Source organism: Netta rufina (assembly GCF_964035555.1).
Source record: "Netta rufina genome assembly, chromosome: 20".
NCBI classification, from domain to species: domain Eukaryota; kingdom Metazoa; phylum Chordata; class Aves; order Anseriformes; family Anatidae; genus Netta; species Netta rufina.
The window spans coordinates 10,663,487-10,688,705 of NC_140144.1; the positions used below are offsets into that span (position 1 = coordinate 10,663,487).

General features: G+C 48.4%; 2 protein-coding genes across 2 annotated transcripts; one reads left to right on the top strand and one right to left on the bottom strand.

Moving 5' to 3' along the window:
- Window positions 1–323: 323 nt before the first annotated feature.
- Window positions 324–10,607, bottom strand: RBM18 (RNA binding motif protein 18). The gene is made up of 5 exons (XM_084298920.1): window positions 10,462–10,607; window positions 6,761–6,887; window positions 5,556–5,642; window positions 3,665–3,750; window positions 324–2,293 (listed from the first exon to the last, which is right to left on the bottom strand). Exons 1-5 carry the CDS (start codon window positions 10,572–10,574, stop codon window positions 2,134–2,136), a joined length of 573 nt encoding a protein of 190 aa, XP_084155046.1. The 5' UTR covers window positions 10,575–10,607; the 3' UTR covers window positions 324–2,133.
- A 107-nt stretch (window positions 10,608–10,714) lies between these two features.
- MRRF (mitochondrial ribosome recycling factor) lies at window positions 10,715–24,584 on the top strand. The gene is made up of 7 exons (XM_084298947.1): window positions 10,715–10,757; window positions 11,659–11,844; window positions 12,300–12,455; window positions 13,679–13,797; window positions 16,551–16,642; window positions 21,492–21,651; window positions 23,413–24,584. The coding sequence occupies exons 2-7, from the start codon at window positions 11,673–11,675 to the stop codon at window positions 23,488–23,490; spliced, it is 777 nt and encodes a 258-aa protein (XP_084155073.1). The 5' UTR covers window positions 10,715–10,757; window positions 11,659–11,672; the 3' UTR covers window positions 23,491–24,584.
- The last annotated feature ends 635 nt before the right edge of the window (window positions 24,585–25,219 follow it).

Genomic DNA, 25,219 nt, shown 5'->3' on the forward strand with positions numbered 1-25,219 from the left:
CGTGAGTTCACCCCTCCCACAGCTCGTAGGAGAAACTCCTTGGGGTTTGGCCATGCCATCAGCAGCAACTGCCTTCAGGAGGCCGTGACATTCCTGGGCAGCACGAGCAGCCGACAGACAGGGACCTGCAGTAAAGCTCCCCCAGGTCTGGGTCTGGCCGACAGACACACAAGGCACTTCTGTTACCGAGGGGGCAGTGGGGAAAAAAAATGACTGCTGCTATTGTACGCGGCCTCGTAGCAGCAGCCTGCGGCTGATGCCAAGCATTTACCACCCTCACGTCCTGCTTGCCACCCTCACTGCCCTGGGAGAAGACAGGCGTTTTGGACGTTTATTTAGAGCGGTAAGAATTTCAACAAGTTCGATTTAAATACAAATAAATATCAAAGCATGTTTCTGAAGAGAATGCAACCGCATGCCTGACTTGGATTTAGATACTTTTTAAATTCTTATTAAAAACAAAAACTGTTGTTGGAAATAATGCTGATGCACATCCTGAGGAGTACAAGTGTTAGACCACGTAAGAACAAAACACAGGCTGTTCACAGAGGAATGTAAATGGGTGTTATTGACATTCACAGGGGTACAAACTCCAAATGACACCACTTTCTCTTTACTCAGGTACCCAAAGAAAATTAGAAAGCAAATATTTAACAGCACAAGACCTACTTTTTAACAATTCAGGCTTTTAATCTATCCATCATACACATGCACAGCTTCATTCTAGATGCTAAGTTGGGAAGCAGGAAGCGTGCTCAGCACTTGAAGGCAGGTGCACCGCTTTGGGAATACAAACCTTACTTTGCTATACAAGTGAGCAACACCTGTGCACAGAAATGGAGGCTGTTTAAAAATCACTTTCTTCCTCTTGTTTGAGACCACTGTTCGCCAGCTTGGGGAAGCAACTCAAGAGTGACAGACAAGGTAAAGACCGCTAAAAGGACTTGAGAAAGTGAACATCAACAAAATCAGAACAGTATCTACCACACCTGAAAACACAAGTTCTCCTATTTCCCTCTTGCACATGCAGTCACAGTACCATGTACACAGGAGAAAACGCTGCCAGAGTGGTCCTTCTTCAGATCTTTCAATTTTGCAGAGAACGTTTAAGGAAAAGAACAAGCTGCAGATCAAATGATTTCAGTAAAACACTACCCATTAGACCTCTCCATTAAACACCTTGCACAGGTAAGCCTCAGCAGGCAGCAGAACCAATTTTGTCACAAACACCTGGGTCACTTTAATTACACCGAGAGACAATCAACCTCCCTTACCAGCCAGTGGAAAGAACAGGAGCTGGACTGGTTGGTGGGCAAGTGCTGAGGTCATGTGCTTGACAGATGTCTCTGAGGCTGCAACGTTATTCTCACGCTGTCACATCTGGTTTAGGAAGAGCTACCACTACAGGGGATTACTGAACGCAAACATCAGATATGCCACTGCTGCACTCTGAAGCTTATGGCACAGAACAAACCTCAGTGGTGTGTAAATACCCCAATTCCAACACAGAGGCACATACCTACAGCCCAGATGACACTGCAAATACCCGTGCTGTGTCATGACTTATCTTGAAGTTAAAAAGTCAAAATGCAAAGTAAATTTGCTTTGGTGCATACGAACTATTGCATGCACAGTTACTTAAAGTGTTGCAAAGTCTATTTAAAATGAGTTTTATTACAATGAGAAAGTTTTCCATGGTAACTACAGAATGCTAATCGAAACCAAGTGCTTCCCCTCCATTTAAAACACAAATTAGAATACTTTTTGTTTAAAAAAAAAATAAAAAAATTAAAAATTAATCAGTTAAATGGAGTTTTTTGGATGTGCTTTACTCCATACATTGGTTACTGTTTCTAATCTTGCTAATGAATGTGGGCTAACAAGAGGTTGTCTGGATGTTCACCAGAGGCTTTGAATGCAACCTACTTTTCTGAACAGTGTTCAGCTGTGGAGCTACACTGGCAGTAAGGAGTATTCAGCAGACCACCTAAGGTGTTACAAAGCCCTGTGCCATGTGCAGTGGTGTTGTGCTCAGGTGGCAGTATCCTTCTCACTCTAGAAGAGTACAAAAGCATTGGAGGATTCCAGATATACAAAGCAGTGTTTCTTGCTACCATCATCCATTCATAAGCATCATCTCCTAGATTTCCAGGCAGCTCTGGAATAAGGAGTAGTCCTTTTCTTATCTGGTGGTTTGAAGTAAGAATAAACGGGTGCTGCTGGATATTCGGCATCTGGATTTTCTGCCATCATTTTCAGCTTTGCTTCAATGGCCTTTATTTTTGCGCTGACACTGGAAAGAGAAGGGGGAAAAAAAAAAAAAGAGAAATTGAGCTTGATCTCAGCATGGAAACACACTACAGCAATCCAAAAATTGTGTTGACAGCTGAATACCTCGTTGCACCAGGAGCAGCTGGGCAGACCCCATCACTGCCTCCGCAAGCATGAAATCAGGAAGCAGGAATCTACTGCCTAAGGCCCACGCTATTTCACTTGAATTCTCAGCATGGATTTGCTTAGGAAAGGCCCTCCATGGCACAACACAGCACCACGAAACAGCAGTCCTTGCACCTACTCAGCACTTTCTTGAGGATTCTGAGCTAGATGAGTACAGAACAGGGCTTCCTACTTCACGCAAAATGAAGTCATCCGAGGAGCTCTGAGCATGTGCAGCAGAGCGCAGCTCAGACAAGGCTGCTGGAAGCAGCAGAGAAATGAAAGCCAGACTTCCTCCCAGCTACACGACCATTCGGGATGGGAAAACCCCAGACTCTAATTGGGCCAGGAAGAAACATTATTTCAACATTACCAGAGTTTATCCCAGAGGGAGAAGCTATCCTAGGTTACACCCCAAATTCCTAGGACTTTTGTTATCCACTACCCTCTGCTGGGTATGGACTGAGGAACGTTCCCTTCTCCACGGCAGCTCCTTGCAGCATCCGTCCTCACTGAACAGCTCCTTTGTGTCACTGAGGTAGCTAGCAACCTGCATGACTCCATCTCTCTGCTCATTACTTCCCTAGCACGGTACTTCTGAATTTCAATCTCATTTTATCTGTAGGCAAATTAATTATCCCAAGTCTCAGTTCCTTATAAGGTTCCGCTGACACTGGGGGGTGGGGTTGGAAATCACACACACCTTTAACCAAACCGTAAACCAAAGCAGCCCTGGGGTTGGAGAATTTAACCACATCCCACAGACACGACCTACTAATCCTAATGCCGGCAGCATTTTTTTTTTTTTTTTTTTGTAATTTAATGGAGAAAGATTTTTAAAAATCTTTCACCATTATAAAGGAAGTTCTTGTTCATAAGCGTTTTGCTTAATGAAATTAGTAGAGTACAAAACCTCTCGCTGAAATTCATGTGAAGTACAAAGCACGTTCTGGCTAAGTGAGCTGGAGTATTGCATATTTCCAATTCCTCTCTCTACCACTTCTCCCTTAAGTGTCCCAGCAGTTTAATACATTAGAAAATGAACATCAAGTCTTAAGTAACTCATCTGGGACACTTCGCAGCATGCTGCCCATCTACAAACAGCTTCACTGCCATGTTAGATTTTTAGTACAAAGATAATGCCAACTCTAGATCTTACTGAAATCTAAGACATTAACTCCTTATCACTCCCACAATTTGGTCACCTCTCACCCACTCCATCTCCTACCTTAGGTTAGACTGGGGTGGCTCCGTGCTGGAAGATGGCTCCAGGCTGATTGGAAGAATCTTCTCATTTTTATTATGATCGTATCTCTGCAAACAGAAAACCAACATTCAAGTCAACTGGAATTACAAACACAAACATTTGCTTATGGATATGCTTTAAATCTGGATTAATATCACCTTGGGTTTTGTGAATCTTTCAACTGAATGATTTTCATGGCCAAACACTACAACAAGCCCTAACCACGATGCTTGTTTAGTGCCAACATGATGTGTAGATACTGCACACTTATGTACATTGTACTATGGATCCTTACACCTCATCCCATTTTATTACTTCCTGTTCCCAACTATATAAGACAAAGTAAAGATGTTAAATTTTAAGGCAACTACTGCACTGCATCACTACAGCCTTTATAGACATTGTTCAGAGTGAGAAGATAACCCAAGCACCCAACTCCTCTGAATTGTGCAGTGCTGGAAGAAAAACACATTCCAGATCAGTTGGGAACCACCTCCTTTCCGTAAAAAGCAGCTTGTGAGCCTGTCTTCTCTGTGGGCAACAGGCCTCCTGAACTATTCACAGTGCTCCGCTTCCTTGTTGCGCTTGGCACAAATTCAGGTTTGTTTTTCAGCAGAGCTGCTCAAATTGACAGTGTCTGGTAAGCCTTGGCTGCTCATCTTAAAGCTACTTAGCACAGTGCTGCTATTGCCTAAAATAAACACTTGTTGCAATAAGCTAAGGTTGTGTGTTGTTAAATCTTTCCAGTCACAGATTAGAAATTGCTTGTTTATGTATGCTCTGTGCCATGCCCTGGCCGGCCCAGCACTGAGCTACCCTCTGAAGTCCCAGCTGAGCCGCCGCCTGCTCCTCTGGCTGAAGCTCCTTTGTGGCCCAAACGCTCATCAGGCACCCAGAGGTGCCTGTGGCTCCAGTGCCCAAGAAAACGGAGACTGGATCTGCACACATTTGGAGGCGCTGACAAGAGCCTGGAGCCCTCAAAGCCAGTAATTAAAACAACATGGTCTCCTTTAACAAAGATACCTGCCCTTGGTTTTCATTTTTTGTTCCCTTTTCCCTTTATAAGACTCCAAAACAAACGCACTGCTACACTCAGTAAGAGAAAGGCTAGGAAGTCATCTATAAGATAATCAACACATGTTTAAAAGCAAACTACCCACAGGCAAATAGCAATAAGCAGGTTCCTCTGCCTCCCCCCAACCTTCTGCACAGAAAGTTATTCAAACTACGTTGCTTTATCAAATAGCAGTTAGCAAATAACTGCAAGAGAAACAAGACAAGACTTCAGTGACATTAAAACAAGGATGTTCCAGAAGGTACTGCTTAAGTTAATACTAAACACTTAATGTTTTATGCAATAGAGCAAGCAATAAAATGATATTTAGTTTAGAAGTGAACTACCTTGCTTTAGAAGTCAGAAGTAATTAGAGCTGCTGCCACATAAGTGCTTTCACAAGTGGAACAAAGTAACAGAGCGCCTAGTAATTGGGAATTTCCATGCATCTCCGATCCAAAAAGGGAGCAAAACCACAAAGGGAAGGATACAGACTTTCAGCCAATCATTCACTACGCTTGGGAAAAGTTGAAATGCAGACATTTACAGAGTAACCTGTTCACAGCGCTCTGATTAGAAGCTCCTTTACAAAGAACATCAGGTTAAACGGCCTATTCTCATTCATAGCTGATCCAGCACAGCTTAGGTGGAAGAGAGGAGTGGCAGATCGTTCGTGCTATTTCCATGAGAATTATTTCCCAGAACAGACTGAAATTATCTTGCCAGGATAAGGCGGCCTTGATAAGAATTGTTCCTTAATATTAAAGATTTTTGCCTTCAGAAACTAAACGCAGTTTTCATTTAGAGCAAGAGGCTTACCTTGACTTGTGCGTGTGCCCACCGCACCACCAGTTTCTTGGAAAGGGCCAGCTTCCCATTGAGGCACTGGATCGCCTTTTCTGCTTCCTGCACAGGACGCACAGGAAGACAGTTCAATAAACAAACCAAGTCCTCAGTCAAAACTGTCGCAGACGTAAAGACCCTTTTCTCTTTGTAACTCAGCCTTCTGTAAGTAAAGCTAACGGACAGCAAAGAAAGTCTATCCCATTGTATCCCAACCCAGGAATATCTGGAAGCCTCCCACACCCACCTGAGTAACCAGACTTTTATAAACCAGCAGGGCAGACTCCTTCAGTTCTTGGGGGGAGGAAACGGGGAAGACGAACACAGGTTTTGAAAAGCTCAGCTGCAGGAGCTGTTGGAACAGCGTGCCGGGGGAGGTTTGTGCTACAGGGGTTTCTCTCGAAAATGCCATGATTCATTACAGTGATTACACGTCTCATAAACACCTACCTATGCTTATCCCAGATCTTGCTAGCGCACACTGGGGATGTTAGCCACTTGGCCCTGATCTAGGTTAAGCAGTGAAACCTCGCTTCTGGGACACTCCCATAAAAACTTAATTCACAGCAGTTAAAAATGCACGTTGCAGTGCTGCTCTGCCTGGCTATGAATAATCATTCCAGCAGAGCTTCCAGAGCGCTGGCACCGCGTCACGGCTCTTCTGACATCCTTAGGGAGGATTTCACAGCAAAAGGATGAGGGCACACCATCTCCAAAAACGCTGTTTTACATAACTTTTTAACAATTTAGCAGAATTTTGACAAATAACTATAGCTCTGGTGTTACAGCTAGCACGACTTGAATTTTAGACTGCAAGAGATAAACCCCAAATGGGCACCCAGAGGCAGTTCCCTCCAGGACGCTGCAGATGTAGCATGTTGTGTATCTAGCAGCATCACACGAGGTGTTTGCATGTTCATGAAGCCTGGGAGGGCTTCTGAGCAGTTCTGGGTCTGGCAGGCTGATCCAAGGCTCTGCATGGATCGCAGCACCACCAGTGCACACCTCCACCAGCTCGCTAGAGAAAGGAACCAAAGAACCAGCCCTATGCAATCAGCACGAGAAAGCATTTAATTTAAGTATTTAATTAATCCCTTCCTGGTTTAGCTTTTTATTGACACGAAGGAGATGGGGAAAGAAGCCAGTCATTTAAAACAAAATCCTACATAAAAGCATCGTACCTGTTTGGTTTCAAAGTTCACAAAGCAGTAACCCCTCGGCTGCCCCTCCAGAGCACCGGACTTGTGAAAGAGAAAATCAAACTGCTTCACTTTGCCAAACTTCTGGAGGAGCTTGAGGAGGTGGTACCTGAAGGGGAAAGGAGACACTTATTGCATCCAGCAGTGCTTGGAAAGCAAGGACACCCTCACAGGCACACGTTTCACACCCAGCCCCACCATCCTGGGCTCCCTCTCCTTTATTCCCTCTCCCCACACGCTGATATTTTAGCACATTTGTAACAGCCTGAGTACATTTGTCTGCTCAGCCTCTAGTGCAACGAGCAGCCTAAAATCAGGAGCCTGTTTGCTGCAGAGGCCACATCTAAACCTGGAAGATCCTTACAGCTTTTTTGGTTCCCCCGATCCCAGCTGAGCACCACTGGCTGACCTACACGGCAAATTGCACCTGCTAGGGCAGGCACCGGCTGACCCCAAACCTGGAGACCAAGAACTGTCTAAGGGCTTACAAAGGGCATCTTAGGACTCAACTTCTCCTGGCAATTAGCTGTATAGCATTAGCAGGCGTGTAACCCAGCCCAATTTCCAGCTTCCCTGACGAGAGAACAGTCGCAGCTCCCAAACCCACAGGGACAAATCCTGCTGCACACGGGCAGGCAGTGCCCAGAACAGCGTGTGTCCAGACACAGAGATCAGCAGTGTCCCAGGACACCCAAGTGTATCGTGTAACTTTAGGGACAGTCCGAACGGGAAGGACAGGACAATATTTTTCCTAATAAAGCCCGATAGGATGTCTGAAACGGGCTGTGGCCCTTTGTAAGCTTCAGGAGCCAAGCAAGAAAGTTCCAGGAACGTGAGTCATCTCCCAGCACGGGCACGGCGGACGTTCAGGATGTGCACTTTCAAAGAGGTGAAGGTACAGAAAGTGTTCAGGCCCGCAGTGCAGGAGGGCCAGGTTATCTTCCAGGGGAATAAACACATTGTAAGTGATTAGGGGACGCTTCCTACGTCCTTCAGAACACAGATGAAGCACTGAAGTGCTGGGGTCTTCCAAGAGGCCCGCGGACACTCAGCCTCTGCTTAGCAGGCAGGAGAGACAGAAAAACAAGAGCAGGAAGAGAAGGGAGCCGGTTCCACAGAAACCAGGCGTCAGCGCTGCACCTCAAGCAGCCACAGCTGTACCAGTAAAAGCACCAGCTTTGGAGGTGCGACATAAATCCCACGTGTTGAATTGTCAGAGCCTCCAGAGTGTGTAAATGCCCCAGGTTTGCTTCTGTGAACATATTCCTACAAGAAGAGCTTGCAATTTCAGCAGCATGGAGATGAAGTCTTTACTACCGGAGCGCTGTTCCCTTTTTGCAATGACAGCCATGGGACAGGCAGCAAGGATCCTCTCTGCACCCCGTTCAGCAACGAGGGAAAGCCCTGCAGCTACCTCGTGGTGGCGGCTGTCCCCCCGCACACCTCTGCCCTCAAATAACACCGTTTATTTCTGCTTTCTTGGCAGCAGAGCAGGAGTCATTCCTTTAAAATACATTTTATTAGAAGAGCCTGGAAGCGACCTACGTAGTCTATTTAATTTACGAGCTTTAAATCTTAGATGATACAAAGAGGGATTTCGAACCACACACACAATTTTTACCACTGGGAGTCATCTACCCCATAAGGAACCGCTCAGACCTCAAGCTGTGTGCACCCAAAAGTTTCGGGCTGTGGCTACAAGCCGATGTTAACACAGCGAGGCATCGACAGCAGCTTGACTCATCTCCAAGCGAAGAAGACTTCAGTATTCAAGGGAGACCTGTCGTGGAAAACCCCAAGTGTAAAAAAAAAAAAAAAAAAGAAAGAAAAAAAAGTGTGACCATGTTGGAAGCGTTTTTATGGCACTGACCCAGGCTACCCAGAGCCTCGGAGCCGCTCGCACAGATGCGGCCCCGCGGCCAGCCCCAGTTTCCACTTCCTCTCATCTGATGTGAACGCGAGACAAACCCGCAGCTCCCCCGTTTCCTTTTCCTCCAGCCTTCCTCCTGGCACCCCAAGTGCTATTCAAACCCCGGCGAGGCTTCCTCTGAACAATGCCGTCCCAAGGATGCCGCGAAGGTAGCGGGCCACATGCTAAACCTATTACTGCGAGGAATTCTGCCCCGCTGGGAGCCAGGAGGAGGCTGCAACAACAACTCGTGCACACATTGTTTTCGAGGTGAGACTCATCGAGATGGGACCCCAGACAAGCGGCAGAGCAGCCGAGGAAGTCGGACACCCACGACTTCATACCTGCAGGCAATTAATGGTCATTCAAAGGCTGCTGGGGACCAGGCAGCATGTGTGTAGCTGCAGCGCTGGAAGCACAGCGTTTGGACACAAAATGTGGGTCTCGGAAGGCTTTTCCACCACGTAGCAGCACAAAGCATCTCCTACCTCCCCCGGGCGACAAATGCTGCACCAGAGGCTTGCAGCGATGGTGAGGGAACTCTGCAGCCTCCTTGCTCACCAACACCAAACCCAGAAGCTGACCACCCAAAAGAAGCCCCCCAGTACCCGGTACCAGTAAGGAAGCCCACCAGAAAGTGCCCCAAACCCTGCCACGTAAGAGGCATTGGTGCTCGACCCCCTCCGAGCCCCCCATTGGAGCCACAGCTGCTCGGTACACGCACAAACCTCCCGAAAGCCACCGGCGTGCAGGCTGTAATTTGCAGGCAGCCCTACATTTATAAATCCCTATTACCACAGCTTGTGCTCGAACGTGCACGTTACCCATTAACTCCCCAGTGCATGATTGCAGCTGTAGGCTGCTCGCTAAGCGGAAGTCTCGGATTAATCCGAGACTTTCTGAACTCATTTCTGCTGGAGGAAGTCACAATGATTTGCCCTACCAACAGCCCTGCCAGCTTCACTCCACCTTAAAGGAATCGAACACAGGCATTGCAGGGGCAATGCTCTAAAATCAGATAAAAGCTGGAAAAGAAGAAAGAGCTATTTTAGCATTCAGGTGCATGGTTCCAGCCACGCGATCCGTAGGCTCAACGGGGATAATCCAGGTGAGCAGGGACGGGTGTGGAGCCTCGGACCAGGAACACACGGGTCAGTGTGGACATGCAGGGTCTGTAAGGACTTGCAGCAGTGACACGGACACCCCTTTATTTCCGTGCACCGCAAGGAGCTCCCTCTGTGTTTTTGTGCAAGGACACGGAGCTGACGATGCCACCTTCAGCGGGGTAAAACCTTCCGTAAAGCCAAACCAAGAGCAGGACGCGGGTCTGGAGCCTGGATGATGGATCCTGGAGCGGGCAGCACGACCCCAGCCGAGCCCCGGCACCGGGTGGCACCCGCGGCCTCGGCTCCGCTCCCAGCCCCGGACCCCCGGTGCCCCCCGGACCCCCACGGATCCCCCCGGTACCCCCCGGGCCGGGGCTCAGCGCAGCCACGGAGCCCCCGCGGATGGCGGGGAGGGGCAGAGGGGGGCTCGGCCGCTGCAGGGGGGTACCGGGGGGGGTAACGAGGATTGGGGGGCACCGGGAGGGGGCACCGGGGAGTACCGGGAGGGGTTAACGGGGAACGGGGGTACCGGGAGGGGTAACGGGGGCGGTGCCGGGGGGGATGGAGTGGTCTGGAGGGGGAACGGGGACACCGGGAGTGGCACCGAGGGGTCCCGGGGGTGTCACCGGGGGGTTGGGGGGTGTCGGGGTCCCTCCCGCGGCACTCACTCGGTGATCTTGGGGTCGAGGTTCCCGATCCAGAGGCGGTGCCCGTCCTGCAGGGCTCCCTCGCACAGGATGGACGCGTTCTCCAGCGGCAGCGCCTGGCGGCCCGGCTCCATGGCGGCGCGGGGCGGACCGGGACCGGCCCCCACCATCACCTCCCCCCCCCCCACCTCCTCCTCCTCCCGCCGCCGCCGCCGCCCCGGGCCCCGCGCAGGCCTCGCCCCGCCCTCGGCGCCCGGCGGTGACGTAGGCGGCGCGGGGCCGTGACGTCAGCGGCGCGCGCGCGGGACCCGGCGACGGTGAGCGGGGAGGCGGCGGCGGACGCAGCCCCCCCCCCCCCAACCGGGGCTCCCGGCGCGGCCCCAACGGGGCGGGGGAGGGGGGCGAGGAGGGGAGGGGCGAGGGGAACGGGCCGGGAGGGGCGGGGCCAGAAGAAGGGGCGGGGCTACGCGAGGGGGCGGGGCCGCGTGGGGCGTGGGCTGCAGGGGCGAGGTCGCGGAGGGGCGGGGCTGTGTGCGGGGGGCGTGGTCATGCGGGTGGGGGCGTGGTCGGGGGCGGGGCTTGGGGCGGAGGGCGCGCCACGGACCCGGCGGGTGGCGCGCCCTGGGCGGCGGGGTTCGGCACGGTGCTGAGCGGCGTGGCACGGCTCGGCACGGCTCGGCACGGCTCTGTAGGGCTCTGTAGGGCTCTGTAGGGCACGGCATGGCTCGGAATTGCACACCCTGCTCAGCACAGCCCAGCCCAGCCCAGCCGGCCTTCCACCTCCTTCCCCTTCAGTTCTTTTGCAGCTCGGATCCCCGAGCCCCAGCCTGCCCTTGTGCTGCAACAACACCTCAGAGCTCCCCGCAGCAAACGTCCTGAAATAAGGGCTTTAAAATAAGAATGCCTTTCAGCCTCAGAGCGGGTAGGATGGAAGCCAAAGTTGCCACAAGCACCCTGTCCCCCGGCGAGGAGTGTCCTCCCGCTGTGGCTCCCCAGGCTGTGCCCTTCGGGTGGCCGGGACAGCACCGTGTCCCTGGGCCTGAGCCACGCAGCTGCAGGGGCACCAGGAGCAGCCTGCAGCGCTCAGCTGTCACCACTGAGCTGTCACTGCTCAGCTGTCACCACTCTGCTGTCACCATGCCCTGACACACACAGCCAAGGCTTGAAGCCGTTTCTGCTCAGCGAGCTGAGCACCCCACCCTTCTTTTCTCTTTCCAGGTGAGCTGTAAACAATGGCCATGGCACTGAGATGCTTTCGGCACCTGCACTCCCTGCTGTATTCGCCGTTGGCCATGATGAGGAGGCTGCCACAGGCTCCTGCAGGCTGTCCAGCCCTGCTGCTGGAGGGCTGCAGGCAGTGTGTCCACCAGGTGCTGCTGACCCGGCAGCTGGCCACCAAAAAAGGTACAGGCAGCCGTTCTGCCCGGGTCTGCAACCCCCAGAGGTGTTGCCAGATACTGCTGAAAGCAGAACCTCTTACTCCTTTTCACTCCTGTACCAGTATCGATCTAACTTAGGCAGAACACAGCCCTGAAGGAGCTAGCTTTCCCGAGTGCACTGCAGGGTAAAGGAGTCTTTAGTCCTTCCTCAGTGAGAAGTGCTGCGTGGAGCTGTCACTGCAGCAGCAAGTAGCCATCGGCACCATCCAGGCTGTGGAGTTAGAGTTCGTGCACACAGCACAGCCTTCAAACACACCTTGCCTGTGTGCTCAAGTGCTGGGCAATTTACTCATTTAGGAATATCAGTTTATCTTAGACTCAACTCTGAATCTAACAGTGGTTCTAACGTCTTCTTTCTGCTTTCTAATACAACAACTAAGTGTTCTCAGAAACAGAAAATATTTTTTGTGTAATCCTCAGCTAAAGGTAAAGGGCAGACTCAAGCCAAAGTGAATATCAATGCTGCCTTAGTTGAAGATATTATCAATTTGGAGGCAACCAATGAAGACATGCTGGCGGTGGTGGAAGCTCTGAAAGAAGATTTCAACAGAAATGTCAGCGTTAGAACCTCACCAGGTTGGTAAATTTCTTGTACGGTGCTCTACTGCCTGTAAGGAAGGATACCCATCCTAGTAACAGAGAAGTCCGTTTTTTTCAAAATTGATTTTCTTTTTATTGAGTTATTCACTGGGCACCCGATTACTGCAACCTTGACATCCCCAACTGAAGGCTCTCTTCACCCTGAGCTTGACCAGGAAGAATCTATTTTTGTTAATAGCTTCCTGGAAATAGCTTTTCTAAGTGGGAGATGTCAAAAGTGTCTAACTGAACTGTTTGCAGATGTGATGAAGAAGCAGGTTGTCAGCTAATGGTGCAGTAGGGCAGGAAAAATCCAATTGCCATTAAATTAGCCTTTTGGAAATTGCCATCAGGCTGGTGTCTGGCATATACAAACTTTTTTTTTGCTATGCATCTTTGTGGTTACTGACCTTTACAAGCCTTATTCACTTACTGAATTTTGTGTTTCAGGAAGAAACGTGAATATATTTGACTAAGCTACAGTTACTATAACACTCTGAACATATGTATTTGTAAGTAGTATCAAGTTTCAGGGATAAAATTTAACATTAAACAATGACCAAATTTGAATCATTCACCACCCCTGCTCTGGCAGGGGCACTTCAGTTTTTAATGGAGTTGGAAAGTGTAGCTCAGTCTCTTAACTATTTATTTTAACCATAGGTATTTTTTTTAATTGCACTGATAAAGTACCTCTTGTCCCATGTGCCTTTTGGCCTGTTAACATTTTGCAGCAGAAACAAGAGAGCAGATTAAGAGTAGCTCAGGGAGAAACTGAATACCTTAAATTAGGCAGTGTATAGCACCTCCTCTTGGGACTTGGAAAAAATGAGGGGTTTAAGGGAACGTTGCTAAGTTAAAGACAATCATTTTCTAGATCTTTGTAATAACATTTTAACGTTTAAGTTTTAAGAATTAAAAATATTTCCTTTTTATTCTTTGCAATCTTTGTTTAGTTTTCCTATTCTAGTAACAAGTGAGTTTTGTTTTCACGTTTTTGTGCTCTACAGCAGTGTTAAAATAATTAACTTGCAAATGCCGCAGGGGATGCATAAATATAAACAGCACCTGAAGTATGAAAAAAAATACATAATTTCTTTATTAACATCTATATTTTGCACAACAGAAGGAAATTGGGACCCTCTATTCATGTTTTTACTACAGCATCATCCTGAAGTGCTGTATCGTACTGAAATTCCCGTGTGTTTGGTTCTTTTGAGGGGCCCTTGATCACATAATTGTCGTGACGAAAGATGGGAAGTTTCCGCTGAACCAGCTTGGGCAAATCTCACTGAAGTCACCTCAGCTCATCATAGTCAACATGACCAATTTTCCAGAGGTAAGGACACGTTACTGAAGGCATGGCAAAAGGAGGTAATTACTGACAGAACAAACGGGTTGATACCGAGCAAAGAAGCAATTGGACAAAATCAATCAAATCGGACAGGGTCAGAGAGCTCTGACCGCACCGAGTATCGCTTCTTGTCTGAAACAAAACAGAAGCCGTATTTTGCTGCTGACTGCACGCTGCACATGGCAAGTGCTCTGTCTGGAGCAGGGCATCTCCCACGTGTGGCAGCACTGGGGTCAGACAGGAGTGGTGTGCTGCACATCAGGCTGTGAGGGCCCTCAGGCTCATACCCAGAGCACACCACTGACCGGTCAGCTTGCTTTGGGGGTTAGGGTGCTGCAGTGCTTGGCAGGACACCTGCACACACCGTGCCCTGACAGGTCTCTGCTTCCCCTGCTTTTTCTGCACCCAGTAGTCTTACACACTCACCCTCTCCTTTGGTTGACCTGATCTCCACATGTGGGAGCAGTGCTGGATCTGCCCTGATGTTTTATATCAGCGCAGCACCTTGAGGAGACATGGCCATGTGCTGAACCACAAGTGCAGTTGGAATAGTCTGTACTTGTGCTGGGGGCACCATCAAACTCCTATAAAGCTTGCTTACTGAGCACAGAGGCTGAGGGCACCCCCTGGAAGCTCATGGAAAGCAGCTGCTGATGTTGCCTCTGAGCTGGGCCTGGGCTAACGGGAGCAAGGCCTAACACAGGCCCTGCTGTAGTTAGTGAGCTCCTCCATTAACAGCGCCTTCAGATCAGAACCCCTAAATTAGGGTCAGTTTCCCTTAGTCTTCTGCAGGAGGCTTAGACTTGCCCCCAAATTAAGCAGCAAGTATGAATCACACCTCAGGATCAGGCGTTAGCAGTCCCTCACAGGGGGCTCCTGCAGATCGACCTGCAGATGCGAGCGGCAGCGACCGCAAGGTTAGCTATTCATCCCGCTCCGGGTCTGGAGGCTTGCCAAAGCTTATCTCTATTTATTTTGCAAAGGCTTTCCCCAATTAATTAAGTCAGCAAAGTCTCAGAGGAGGTCAGCATAAGGCACTTGATGCCTAAGTGTTTCTTAAAGTGTATCCAGCACATATAATGACTTCGAAGACTGAAGGCCCCTCATCAGCGAGTGCACCGAGGTCCCTCAGAGTGCCAGAGCTGAGAGGGCCGGAGGAGCCATGGCATGATGCAGCTTCTGTCCATGCAGATCAAGATACCAATGTCGTCGTGTCTACCATTGCCTGCATTTACTTTCTAAGCCAAAGGACCACTTTTCATTTGAACCAGAGCTGTAACTGTTTCTCTCAATGCAATATTTTATACCACAACTGTTCCATGGATAGGCTGAACTGCTTAATAACATTATACTCACTTTCATGTGATGTCATTATTTATAGAATATAGCCAATACTTCATAGCATTGAAAAGCACATAAAAATCCCTGAAGAGTCTAGAAAAGAAAATAATTATAGAAGAGGACTTACAGGGCCAAATCCCGTTTGCCCAAGAGTTACAAAACCAAACAAGATCATGTCTTTTAACTACAGCTATTTTATGTGCTGCGATAGGATGGAGACAATATTTTCACTATTTCTATCTCTTCTAGAATGTATGTTAAACAACACAACTTCTAGCGAGCATTCTCTTCCTACAGAGCATGCACTGTGCATAGAATAACACGTTACAGTCCTAACATGCTGAAATCTTCTTTGTTATGTTTTCTCTGCACTTTTTGTGTTTTAGAGTATGGCCATTGTGTTTTACAGAACACTGAGACCAGCATTAATTTCATTCAGTGACATCACACATTGCAGAGCTAAATGAATGTGCAGAGCTTTAGTTTGTGCCTCGGTTGATAGAAACTGAAATTCATAAACACGGTCTACTGTAGCAGCCTGGAGCTAAAGTTAACAATGGGAAAGAATATCAGAAATAGCAATGCGCCTTGTAGGAAATGCCACACTAGTGCCAAAGGAATAGACTAGTTCGGTCTTGTTATTGTCAATGTCAAAGAACGAAACAAACTGGCAGAGCACTGTGGGAGTTGCCAGCAAAGCTGTGATTTAACCATAACGTTTGATGCTGTGTGAAAGTTCACCAGCGCTCTAAAATGGGGAAGGAAGCATTTTACTCACTTTGTAGTTCCCAAGCAAACCTGCACACCTCACCTTTTAAGCAGAGCAGTGTCAGTCAGCAGTGATGGAGTTTTGAAAACTTAATCCTAAGTAATAAGCTGTAAAATAAACAGAGCTGGGCACAGGCTCCGTTCTCAGCCAACTGCTACTGATGTAATGTGGTTAGGTTGTAGTGCTGAAGTGGTTAAGTTAGTTAACTTTTCTAAATTGGCACTGTGTGATTTCTAGTGGAAAACATTCAACTGGAATTTTTAAATGCTCAGAATCTTTCATCTCCTTTGCCACAGTCAGGCTATGCCTAGGGAATTTATTGCGGTTTCACTCTGCATTGCCTCAAACCATTCAAATAGTTTCAAAGAAGCAAAACAGTTTTCTTTTGTTGTTGCTTCCCTTCCCCTCTCCCCCCTTTGTGCCCTTCCTACCCCGATACCGAGCACAGCCATAGTTTCCCATTCAGTTTGATCAAAGCTCTCCGCACCAATGTAACTTCCTGATCTTACTGGTAACAGAAGTAAATGTTTCCATGTTCTGTGGAGATGGATTGCCAACTATTGACAGAGTTCTGGCATATGGGAATGATTATTTCCTAATTCTCTTTACCTTTTGATCTGTTTTACAGAGCACAGCTGCAGCTATGAAGGCTATAAGGGAGAGTGGAATGAACCTGAACCCAGAAGTGGATGGGACATTGATTCGGGTGCCGATTCCGAAGTAAGTGCCCACAGCTGCCCAAGTTCACCCTCACATAAGATAACACAGAGGGCTGCAGTGAGGGCCCTTCAGAGGGCAAGCTCACCCATATTCAGTCCCTGGGACCAGAGCAGCCCTTGCACCTGTGCGTGCTCAGACCCTGCAGTGACGGAGCCCTCAAAACGCCCTGGTCAGACGCAGAGGCACAAAGTCCCCACTGTGTGATCTGCCATCCCAGGGTTACATGGCCCTGGGGTGCTGTGAACAGCTCCCACAAAGGGATGGCTGCACATGCAAACCCTGCACACGTGCGCTGCATTTTAGGAGCAGGTGACTGCTAAGTAAAGATGAACCGAGTATTTCTCGTGCCTTAGATCTACTTTAGAAATTCTCTGATCAAAATGCTAGATAAAATTCAAGAGAAGTCTAATTGCAGCTTTCTGTTGCTGTCAGTGAAAGGGAATGACATTATCATTCTATTTGCTGATTTTCTTTTTCCCCCCGTGCTCTCTGCCCTTCCCCCATTCCTCAGGAGAGGAGGCAGAGGAGGAGGGCACCATTATCTTCATAATTGCTGAGGCTCCCGGGTTGCTGCACAGTGGTTTGATTGTTAATGGGCACTTGGGTCATCCTTGAATATGAATTGCAGGGGAGGAAACTCCAAAACTACAAATCTTGATCTTTAAAAAAATATTGTTTTTCAAACAAATATATACGTTCTGTCACTTTCTTTTGTGGTGTCGTGGATCAAAACCAGGTCTTCTCTCCCCAAGAAAGATCTAATGTGCTCCCTTGTTCCTCTGGTGCACAAGGGTTGCTGCTCTTGGTCGCTTTCTTCCTGGTCAGTTGGCAGCCCAGGGAGTCCTAAGTTAAATTGATTTTCAGGTTGGAAAACTTGCCTTGCAGGTCTGCCCTCGTGGGCGCCTCTAGTTCCATTTTCTGACCCACTCTATTGACACAACTAAATCTGTCAGAGTTTCATCCACTTATCAAGAAGTGAAGCAGACTGTTTCAATCTTTAAAACCTTCTAATGCAAATGGAAGAAAAATAAGCAAGTTCAGCCAGAGACTACTCTTCAATATTATCTCTCTGAAGTGATTTTTTCTACTCTGAACTGTTTTTTCTATATTTTTCTGAAATATTTTATTTTCTCAACTCTCTAAAAATATTTGCAAAGAACATACAACAGATGGAGGCAGTGAAATCATCAAAATTACAGCAGGTGTGCAAAACAGGCAAACAATGAAGAGACAGTGTTTCTGCAGAAAGGGATTATTTCATGAGGGAAGATGTTAAAAGTAAATCAAACACGAACAATCTTTGCCTGTTACTAAAAACACTTTTTCATCAGACTTAACAGGTGAACACCCATGCATTATATTTTGCCTCGTATGTGCAGCTACACATCAGGGCTTGAGATTGTTTTGACCGAGCATTTAAAAATGAAATTTACTTTTCAGTATTTATTCTATTAAATAAGTTTTTGCACTGCAGTTAAAATGTACACTAGTTTTAAAAATACACTGTTTTGTTGGTGTTTATTTCTGCTTCCTGCTAGGATCCCCTCTACTCCCTAAGGTATTAGCCTGTTTGTGTTGCTAGCACTGCATAGGCAATATTTATTTATATAAAAATTATTCCCTGAGGGTTTAAAAAAAAAGAAGAAAAAAACACAGCCATGGGAACATTTGTATTGGTCGATCTCGTGGCCAAATTTGACCTGACCTTGTGTCTTTTATGGTATTGCCTCATTTTTAGATTCATCTTTTTTGGACCCATTGTGTTACACTGGATATTGTTTGTAAATTAGTAATATTTTTACACATGCTTTACTGAAAGCCAGATGACTCATTTGAAAGTTTAATGACTCATTGTGAGCTTTTATTTTCCTTTGCCCTTTAAGAAATATGCAAAGATACCTACTATGGGGAGAAGGGACTTGAGAAATTTCATTTGAAGAAAACAAAGCTGTTTGAGCTGCGTTGCTCCAGATCGCTCATCATAATAAGTCTCTTTCATGCTTTTTGTTGAATAATATATTTTGCACCCTATGTTTATCTGCAATTATGCATGCAGAGTATCTAGTTAAGCCTACTTTCCTTGAACTGATCCCTCTCATTCACAGGAAATTCCTAGCATTTGAGATACAGAAATTATTCTTACCCGCATAAACGCCTTGTGTTGGAGATGAGATGTGGCCTGCATTGTTTTCACTGTGGGTGTGCTCGTGCCATATGCTGGGAAAGGAGCATCCAAGTGCTGCAGTGCTTAAACCACTGGTTGCTGACTGAAGCAGAAACAGAGGAGACGTTACCCACGGTGTAGGGTGCATTTCTGAACGCACTGGTGTGCGGTCACCAGGCTCTGTGGTGATCCTGGCAGGGCAGGATCGTCCCTGGAAACCCACGGGTTTTGAGCCCTGCCACTTTACCTGTGGTGGTGGCACTGATCCAGCAGCTGCCCCTGGATAGGAACCTTGTCCTTGCGCCCTGCTTCTGGCACCCCTTCCCCAGGTTTGCTTCATGCTTTTGGGGGATTAAAGAGGAAGCAGCTGCAACAGTTACTAGACAGCTTAAGAGTCCCAGATCTGGGTACAGGAATAAACAACTGTCCTTAAAAACCATGGGCCTGGCTCATGTTGATGGATTCCTTAACCAGAAACAGCATCTGACTGAAAAAGTGTCCATTTCTGGCATCGGTGGTAGCATTGCTGAGAATTTACATACGGTCTGGTTGGAACGTAAAACCCGCTGAGAAACTCCACGGCACTGCGCAGTGATAAAAAGAAATTGGTGTTAATAAAGACAGACAAGGAGGCACGAAAGCTGTGACCCTGTGCCAAGAAGCATAGGAAATCTGGCAGCCCTGCATAAACAAAAACATTTCCTTAAAGGCTCGGCAGCCCCGAGCAGGCGAGTGATACCCTCAGCACAATTCGCACAAGCTGAAGCGAGTGGGGAGGTGAAAAGCGAAGGGCAAACTCTGCCTCCCCCAGCTGAGGCCGTCCTCCTGGACCAGCTCGCCCCACCGCCCAGCAGGAGAGCAGAGGTTTCCAGCTCCCTCCTCCCAGTTTAGCAGCCATGGATTTTATTTTTTTTTCCCCTCCCTGCCCCCTCAGAAAGCTGCCTGAGAACCTGACCTCACCCAGACCTCTGTTTATGAGCTGGCTTTGCATGTGCCGCAGGACCTCTGGCTTGGGATTTTAAACAAAAGAAGCCCTAAAGGCATCGGCGTTGGGATGCACAGGAAACCACAAGTAACCCCGCTCGCTTCTAATTAGGCCTTCGAGTCCCAGTCCCAGCCTGTGCTGCCCAGAAGCCCCTTGCTGTCTGTGTGCTGGTCGCCCCCCTTGGCAGCAAGGACGGGGCCACGTCGCTGTCCCCAGGGTGTTCTCTGGGTGCAAGAGGGCACCACAGTGCCGCAGCTGGGTCCCAGCTCTACATCTGTCAGCCCTTCCAGGGATACCAAGTCCCTGCAGTCGCTGATCAGTTCAGGAAAGCTTATTCCCTCCTGTACCTCAAAGTAAAAACAGCCGGCAGTGCTGAGTGGCGGTCGGAGCCCCTGCAAACATCTGCTGCAGGACGGTGCCAGAGGCAGCGCGACGCATGGGGCTGCAGCAAGCTCCGAGAGGCGCAGGGCGATGCACGCTGACAGCCTCCCCGTAAGCAATACCCGCGAGGGGGCAGAGCTGGCGCTGCTGCGGGAACCCTCGCCCCAGGTTTCCTGACTTCTTTGCAGGAAGAGTCTTGGCCTCAGTGTTTTGGTGACCCAGGCTGTTGCAGCCAATTTCTAAATATTCGCGTGAAATGTTTATTTTGCAATATCTTCCGCGAGCAGACGGGAGCTCTCTGCATAGCAAGTCTCAGCGAGAGCACTGCGTTTATTCTCAAGGTGATGTGGAAACCGCAATAGCCATGAAAATAATTTACAATATTATTGTTAAGCACTAACAGTTGATGCTGACAGTGATCAGCTGTAAGTGCTGGAACACTACTGGAGCTAAGATGACATGTCAGCTGATCCCAGGCTCCCTCATCACCTTTGGGTTTCAGTTTGGGATGGAAAGTTGGAAGTTTTCTGTGACTGGCACTGTGTCAGGGGAGCTCTGTGCCACATCACCTGCGGCTGTATGAGCTGCTAATGTCAGATCCATTTCTGGTGTCACCTCCTTGTCAGACAGGGTGTTACACACGGTCGCGGTGGAGATGCCTGGTCACGATGAGCTGGAATAAGGTCAAGTGAAATACAAGCTCTATAGGTTCCAGATAAATGATTCAGCCTCTTCCAGTTGCAGGGAGACGGCTCTGAGTTTCAGGAATGGATGGAGGTTTCCTCACAGCTTTGCAGGGAAATTACACTTCTCAGCTCTGTCTCAGGTCTGGAGCTGGATTTTCCCTCTTCCCTGCAGATGCTTTGGCAGGAGAAAAAAGAAATTAAACATTTCAGCATGACTTTCAGGCACTGCAGCGACAACCATAAAACAAGTGAGATTCAGTCCAAGTCCCTAAGCTTAGAGCTGTGCTGGGAACTTTCTGTTCTAGGCTCGAGACTCTCTGTGCCGAGATGTGTTGCCATGGCAGATGTGCAGAGGTAGCTGAGCTGCCTCAGGGTGACCAAAGCAGGATAAAAGCATGCCCTGGGCAGCACCGTTGCAACGTGAAGCCTTGCACAGAACCAGCACCATCGTAACACCTGCACAGCACCATGCAGGTGCTCTCTCACAGCCCATCAGCCCCAGAGGAAGGGGAGTTGTCTGAAAGGTGCCACAGCAGAGATGGCCACTGAATTTACCCCAAGTCCAGTCTGCCAATCGCAGGAAATCTGGCTGTGCTACATGTGACACTTTTCTCTTCCCTTCTTTGTTGATAGGGTCACCAGAGAGCATAGGGAGAGCCTGGCCAAGCTTGCCAAACAGTCCACCAACAAATCCAAAGACGCCTTGAGAAAGGTGCGAAGCAAAAGCATGAACCAGGTAAAGAAGTTCAAGAGCAAAGTGTCTGAAGATACCATCTGGCTGCTAGAAAAGCAGGTAATTTTTTTTCCTTTTAGCATATCACGTTTCACAGCTCAGTAGTGTGAACACACAGTGAGCGTTTATGCCAGAGCTTGCTGACAAGCCTCCAGCACTGAGAACCTGGCTGGAAAAGAAGTGACCCTGGGTTGAATTTTTGGAGTAGGCAACAGCTGTTGTATTTGCTTTTTTCTTTGTGAGATTTCAGGCTTGAATCTCAAAGCCAAATTTATGGTATGAACCATAAGCTGAAACAGGAAAAAACATTTTCCCCGAAAGCTTTTGTAGTCCAACGGATTGTTACACAAACCAGCTGATCTTGGGGAGCAAAGCTACCCAAAGTTTTACCACCACTTAAGCAGTGCCTGGACATCAGAAAACAGCTGGCATTAATGAGGATTGCTCCAGTTTGTTGTTAATGAAAAGGCTAGCAAGATTCTCTGTTAGGAGTTTTTTGGCTCTGATTCAGGAAAATACTTAAGCACACGCCTAATTCCCTAAGAGCAGATGTCACTAAAGTCAATTACTTGGGCAAAAACTCAGGCACAAGCATAAGTGTTTTGCTGAATTGATGCCTCTGAAGGCAGGCCATTACTTTTTAGCTGTTTGTTTATTAACAGCTAAAGTTAGATACGTTGCAAATGCTTCAGAACTGTTCTCTGAGCGCTCAAAAAAATAAACATTGATATACAGAGCATTTGTGCAAGCAGGAAAAATGGCCATGCTATTGTAACTGAATCCTGTTGGGAAGCAGTCGTCCCACAGCACACAGATGGTTTTCTGCATTTAGAGAGGTAGCATCTCAAGTCTAATTTTCACTTGTACCCAAATTTTTTTTTTTGGCATGAAAGGTCTTATATGCCTTGGACCTTGGAATCCAGTGCACCTTAATTAGTGCTATAAAAGTAGTACACAAAACTCCCAGAGGCTCCAACCTTTCTCTGCACATGCACCCTTCACTCACTCAAATACACGCATGCCCATTTTGGAACTGTTTGCCTTGTCCATCCCATGTTACCATGATCAATGGACAGGGCTTTAGCAATAGCTGTTTACTTCTTTTTACAAGAAATCTATTACACAAGGAAAAGAAACTTACAGTTTACAAGAATTTTCTTTTTTACAAGCAGTAACAAGTCTGTTTATTTCATGTATGAATTCTTAGTGTGCTAAGGCTGTGTTCCTGCTGTGACCTGGTCTGTTCTAATAATAGAAGGCTGTAGAGATAAGCCCTCTCTGCTCTGGTGCAGACACCAGCTGGTCTCTGACTCTGCCTTTCCCTGAAGTAAGTAAGGTCTTGACCAAGTAACTTGTGAAGCACAGCCAAGGTTTTTGCCAGGAGCCTTGGAAAGGAGAGCAAGGATTGCAGCAAGCGTAAATTAGATACAGGGCATTTGCACGTGCAGACATCTTTGGGTGCTGAGCGGGTCTAACTGAAACAGCAGAGCACTGATGGGGAAGTCCCCCAGATCCCTCACCATGCTGTACTCCAGCATTCAAGTCTGTTGGCAGTTAAGTAGGAGCTGCACAGACAGTCCATGTTGAGCTTCTCTTGTCAGAGCCTTTGACCAATCCCTGTTATCACTGTGCAGATGTAGCACTGGCAAAGACTCACCCAGGGCAGCTGTGAGCTCTAGGAAGAGCCAGCTATTGCCCAAGCACTATTTTGGATTTTATGAGGGCTTTAGGCTTTCTTTCAGGAAATGGTCTGGTCGTTCCTTTCCTTTAAACTGTGACATTACCTAGTACGTGACTCAAACTTGTGCTGTGTTGCTACAGATCCAGCAAATGGCAGACAACGCTGCAGCAGAGATGGACAAGTTGCTGGCAGCAAAGACCAAGGAGCTGCTTGGATAAATGTCATCCATATGGACATGCTCTCCCCCCCACAAGCAAGAACAGACTGCCACATACCCCACTGGCCATCCCTGCCTGGAGTCAGGCAGCCTCAGGTGATGGGCAGGGATAGGTCTCCCAGACCTCCAGAGCAGATCTGGGCTTTGGGATCCCCCGGCCACTGGGATTCCTGAACCTGGATGGTGCTGGAGGGAAGGGGGAAACTCTCCTTGCTGTTCTTCATTCAGGCATCAGCAGAATTGGCATCAATTCAGCAGGAGTGGGTGAAGCTCATACCACCAGACATGTCACCTCCTTGCTGGCCTGTTTCCTGCACACCCTACCCTCTGCAGGGCTGTGGAATCGCCTCGCACCCTGGCCTGGTTGTGCTTCTAGCAGCAGTCAGCCTAGGGCTGGTTGAAGCATGCACCACATGCAGGAGGAACTTGACACTCCTGTTGTTACCCTCATTTATTCTTGCTTAAAATAAAGCAAAAGTGAGTTCACCCCTCTCCAGAGAAGCAGCTGGGACAGCACAGCTACCTGCGGCCTGGCCACCAGCCGCTCCTGGAGGGTGTGTGGCAACTCATCACCACCTGCTGCACACCAGCCAGCAGGAACCATGGCTTTGCAGTTCCCTAGGCTTCATAGATAGAGAATTGAAATTAATACTGTGAGCATGGCTGTTTTTGCCAGGAGTAAAACAACCAACAGTCAGCACAGGAGTCTACAAAGCCAACATCTTCCCGCATGCACTGCTTGCTCCACATTCCAGAGGTTAGAGAAGGGAGAATCATGACATGGTCCTGAGCACATACTATAACCCTTGGTTACCAGCAGGTACTTTCCAACAGCAGCAAGCAGCCTCAGGCAATGGCAAGACGGAGGGAAGGTGGTGGCCAGCACCACAGCCCCACTCCCAAAGCATTTGGGTTCAAAGAGCACCAAGCCTCTGCAGTCCTTAAATAAACAACTCCCAAAAAGTTAGTTTGTGCACAGTGGGGAGGGGGAGAAGGATGAAGGATTTGCTCTGCTAGGGCCCCACATGTCAACAATTTCTCTGCTTTGTGTATTTTGGCCAAAGCACTTACCATGATAAATGAATAAAGGAAAATGGCGAGCCCAGGGCGGTTACATGGCTCAGTAAATTGCTTTCAGCTGATTACTGTATTTCTTCTGACATTTATCAACTGGGCTTTTTTGCTGTTGTTGCAGCCTCTACATCCCAGCAGCAGCCTGGGGCCAAAGGGTTTCCCCTGTACCTGCCTGGGACCGTTGTGGCTGCGACGTGCACTTGGAAGGGAAGGCACAAGGGCTCCTCCAGCCTCCTCCTGTTCTCCCAGCCTTAAAGGCAGTAGTGATGGGATGGCAGCAAAGCTGCAGGGAGCCATTGCATGGGGGAATTCCTCAAGTATTTACTGCTATTCTTGTCGCATCTCACTCCACATTAGTTAGAAACAGAGGTAAAACCAGAGCTGCTGTACAGGCACCTGAGCACCATCCAAAATGGCTGCCCCAGGCCTCCCACAGGCACTGGCAGCCATGTGCTGTGGGGACGGGGCCACCTGTCCCTGGTGTGGGTACCCGGTGTCTTTGCGAGGCAAGGGCAGAGATGCAGGCCTCAGTGGCACAGCAACACAGGTGCAGAGGTAGGTTTTGTGCAGGGAAATAGAGACAAAGAGCTGATCACCACACAGTAAGGCACCAGGCAGGGGAGGCAGCCCTCATGTCCTCCTGCAGCCCTCAGTGC